We start from the raw sequence: 2950 nt of genomic DNA, 5'->3' as shown, positions 1-2950 counted from the left end.
GTGAGTGGATGGGTTGGGGGAGGGCAAGGGTCCATGAGCATGCATCTTCTCCAGACTGGAAAGATTGTAGGCCTACACTTCCTTGGTACCTGAATTGGAAAAATCAGTGTCCTGTCCCCTCAACACTGGCCCTGAGACACACATACACACTAAATAGTATCTGATTCACACAGACACACACTCACTAGTGTCTGACTCACACTCACAGACACATACACAAAGGTAAACACTAACTCACAGGAGCTCATGGATCCTCAGTATGATAAAGATGCTGGACATTTATTAAGCGCTTAACATGTGTTCATCTCTATGCTGAGCCACTGATGTGTGTCAACTCTCACAATCCAAGCAGGCACACTATCCTATTTTTCCCACAAAGGATGATGGAACTGCAGCTAAGGGAGGTTGGCTTGCCTCAGGTTCCTGTAATAAGTTGCACACATGGTCCAAAAGCAGGCAAGGAGGAACTCGGAGCGCCTCATGGGCACACACATGGCCATGTCCACAGAGAGGCACATGGTGCACAAAGACAGACCCAGCGGCGCTCACCCGGGCTCAAGTTTGCTGCCTAAGGCCACACAACCATTTTTCAAAAAGACAAACAAATGGAGTGTGTCTCCAGTACCCATAATCATGACCCTGTTAACCACTAAATGTATCACATTAGACTCAGTCTCCTCTCTGACAGTTTCTAAGATTCAGACCTAGCCAGGGTAGGGAGGAGTGATCAACACTTTTTTTTTTTTTTTTTTGGTCTGTTTGCTTGTTTTTTAAATGAAAATTTAATGTTTATTGCAAAAGCTCAATGCCGGGGGAGGGGGTGGGATTGGGGGAGGCCCAGTAACATTTCTGAACATTGCTTTTGAAAATCACAAAGAATCCCTGAGGGATTTCCTGTCCTTAAGAAAGCTTGTGCCGGTTTTAAAAAGAAAGAAAACAGGCTCTGAAGAATTGCAACCGCCCAAACGGTCAAGGCGAGCCGAGCCGATCCCTGCAACATCTGCGTCTGGCTGGTTCCCGCCCTCCTGGGAGAAGAGAGGGGTCGGGAGTTAGCAGAGTTAACTCCGAGTTTCTCAGAACGCGCCTCCACCTTCCTGCCAGCGCAGTCCTGAAAACAACTTGTTGTGCTTTCTCTCTGGGCCGCTTACCGATCTGTCTCTCCCTCTCCATTCTCTTAGGGGAAAAGTTCTGGCCACAGGCACTTCCCCACCACCACACAAAGAAACAGAAAGCCAGCGGGTGGCCGCGGGGACGGAGGTGGCCTCTCTAGGCCCGGGGCGCGCAGAGCCCGCGCACCAGGCTCGGGGGACACCGACCCCGCGATGCCCAGGGCGCTGCGACCCCCGGGCTCCCGCGATGTTCGGTGACGCGGTCGTGTGGGTCCCTCGCCCACCGGGCGCCAGCCAGAGTCCCTGGGTTGCTCGGCCAGAGTTGAGCTCGCCCCCCTCCCGCCCCCTCGGTTCCCGTCCTCCCCCCTCCCCCAGCGGGTACTCACCTTGCTGGGTCGTGGTCAGCGGCAGCAGAGTGCTCATCGCTGGCCGGTGCGGGGCACGGCCCGGGGGACCGTGGCAAGGGTCGCGATCGGCCGCTCCTGACCCTCAGCAGCCGGGGGAAGCGGCACCTGTGTCACACTCCTCGGCGCGGACCGAGGGGAGGGGCTCCGGCCCGAGATAGGCAGACTTCATTTAGTTTTTTCTGCAGACTTGGCTGATGGGGTTCCCACCCATTTTTTTTTTTTTTAAACACATACACCCGCCCACTTCTGAACTCTTCTGTGTTCCGACTTTCCTGCGCGAGAATCACATTTTTCTAACTAGTTTCTGTTTCTATCTGCAGCTAACAGATAGAGGTTGTGTTTGAGAATGACCCTGTGTGTGGGTTGTAAAGCTCCCAGACATGACAAGATGGGCTTCCCGGATGGCCTTCCCCGTCGCCACGGTCCGGACGGTGACCAAATAAATAGAGCCAGACTTGCGTTGGAGTCTTGGCGGATCCTATGAGCCGCGGAGCCTTTGTGGCCTGCGGAGAGTTCCTGGCCTCCTCGTGCCTTAGGGCAACTGCCCCAATCCATGGGCTTATGTTTGGGAAAGATTCTTAGAAAAAAATGATGCTGGGTAAAGACCATGTGGCTTGTTTGAATCACCTTTGTCTGAGGCTTTCAGACAGAGTGGAGTGTTTGGAGAATTCACTTTATTAGGCAACTAAAAGTGACAGGGATTTTGACACTCCGGTTAAATGAACTCTACCCATCTCAACCAAAAAGAATGTTGTGTGATATATAGCATTATATTCTCTTCACCCCGCAGAGAGAAAGGCAGGGAGCTCCAGAACAGGTCACCTTTATTTTAAATCCCTGTCCAAGGAAATACCCTGGCCTTCTCCTGTCTTTTCTGTGGGGTTTTCACTGCTGTTTACCTGACAGTCCTCATCTCTGCTGCAATCTCAGGGCACCTCAGTCTGTGCAATGTGTGTGCAGTTGGGATTACCACCCAGATTGAACACAACTCAAGACTGCCCCCTGGAGGTGTGCAATTAGATGCTCTGCCCCTTTCTCCCAGCCTAAAACACTCCAGGTGTCTTTACTAGAGCTGCCTGTTTGACACAGTGGAAAGTATTTCTAATTCTCTTTTGTTAGATAATGTTTATAGCTGCTACTAAGTCATTTTAGTCGTGAACGACTCTGTGTGACCCCAAAGACGGCAGCCCACTAGGCACCCCCGTCCCTGGGATTCTCCAGGCAGGAACACTGGAGTGGGTTGCCGTTTCCTTTTCCAATGCATGAAAGAAAAAATGAAAGTGAAGTCGCTCAGTCACATCAGACTCTTCACGACCCCATGGACTGCAGCCCACCACGTTCCTCTGTCCATGGGATTTTTCAGGCAAGAGTACTGGAGTGGGTTGCTCATTGGTTATAGAGCTTTAATCAAAATTCCACACTCAACATGTCTTA

General features: G+C 51.7%; 1 protein-coding gene and 1 long non-coding RNA gene across 4 annotated transcripts in view; one reads left to right on the top strand and one right to left on the bottom strand.

Moving 5' to 3' along the window:
* Positions 1-1628, bottom strand: part of GYPC (glycophorin C (Gerbich blood group)) — a 46583-nt gene extending 44955 nt beyond the window's left edge. For both annotated transcript variants that reach the window (XM_004004772.6, XM_012140664.5), the window contains exon 1: positions 1496-1628. In XM_004004772.6, the coding sequence (XP_004004821.1) occupies positions 1496-1532 (37 nt within the window). In that variant the 5' untranslated portion in view covers positions 1533-1628. The remainder of the gene's footprint in view (positions 1-1495) is intronic.
* LOC121818724 (uncharacterized) overlaps positions 1-2950 on the top strand; it is a 76051-nt gene that overhangs the window by 41021 nt on the left and 32080 nt on the right. The gene's annotated exons all lie outside the window — the stretch shown is intronic.

This window comes from Ovis aries, chromosome 2 (genome assembly GCF_016772045.2).
Source record: "Ovis aries strain OAR_USU_Benz2616 breed Rambouillet chromosome 2, ARS-UI_Ramb_v3.0, whole genome shotgun sequence".
In the NCBI taxonomy this organism is placed as follows: domain Eukaryota; kingdom Metazoa; phylum Chordata; class Mammalia; order Artiodactyla; family Bovidae; genus Ovis; species Ovis aries.
Note: the sequence above shows the minus strand (reverse complement) of the source record. Positions and strands in the feature narration are given on the sequence as shown.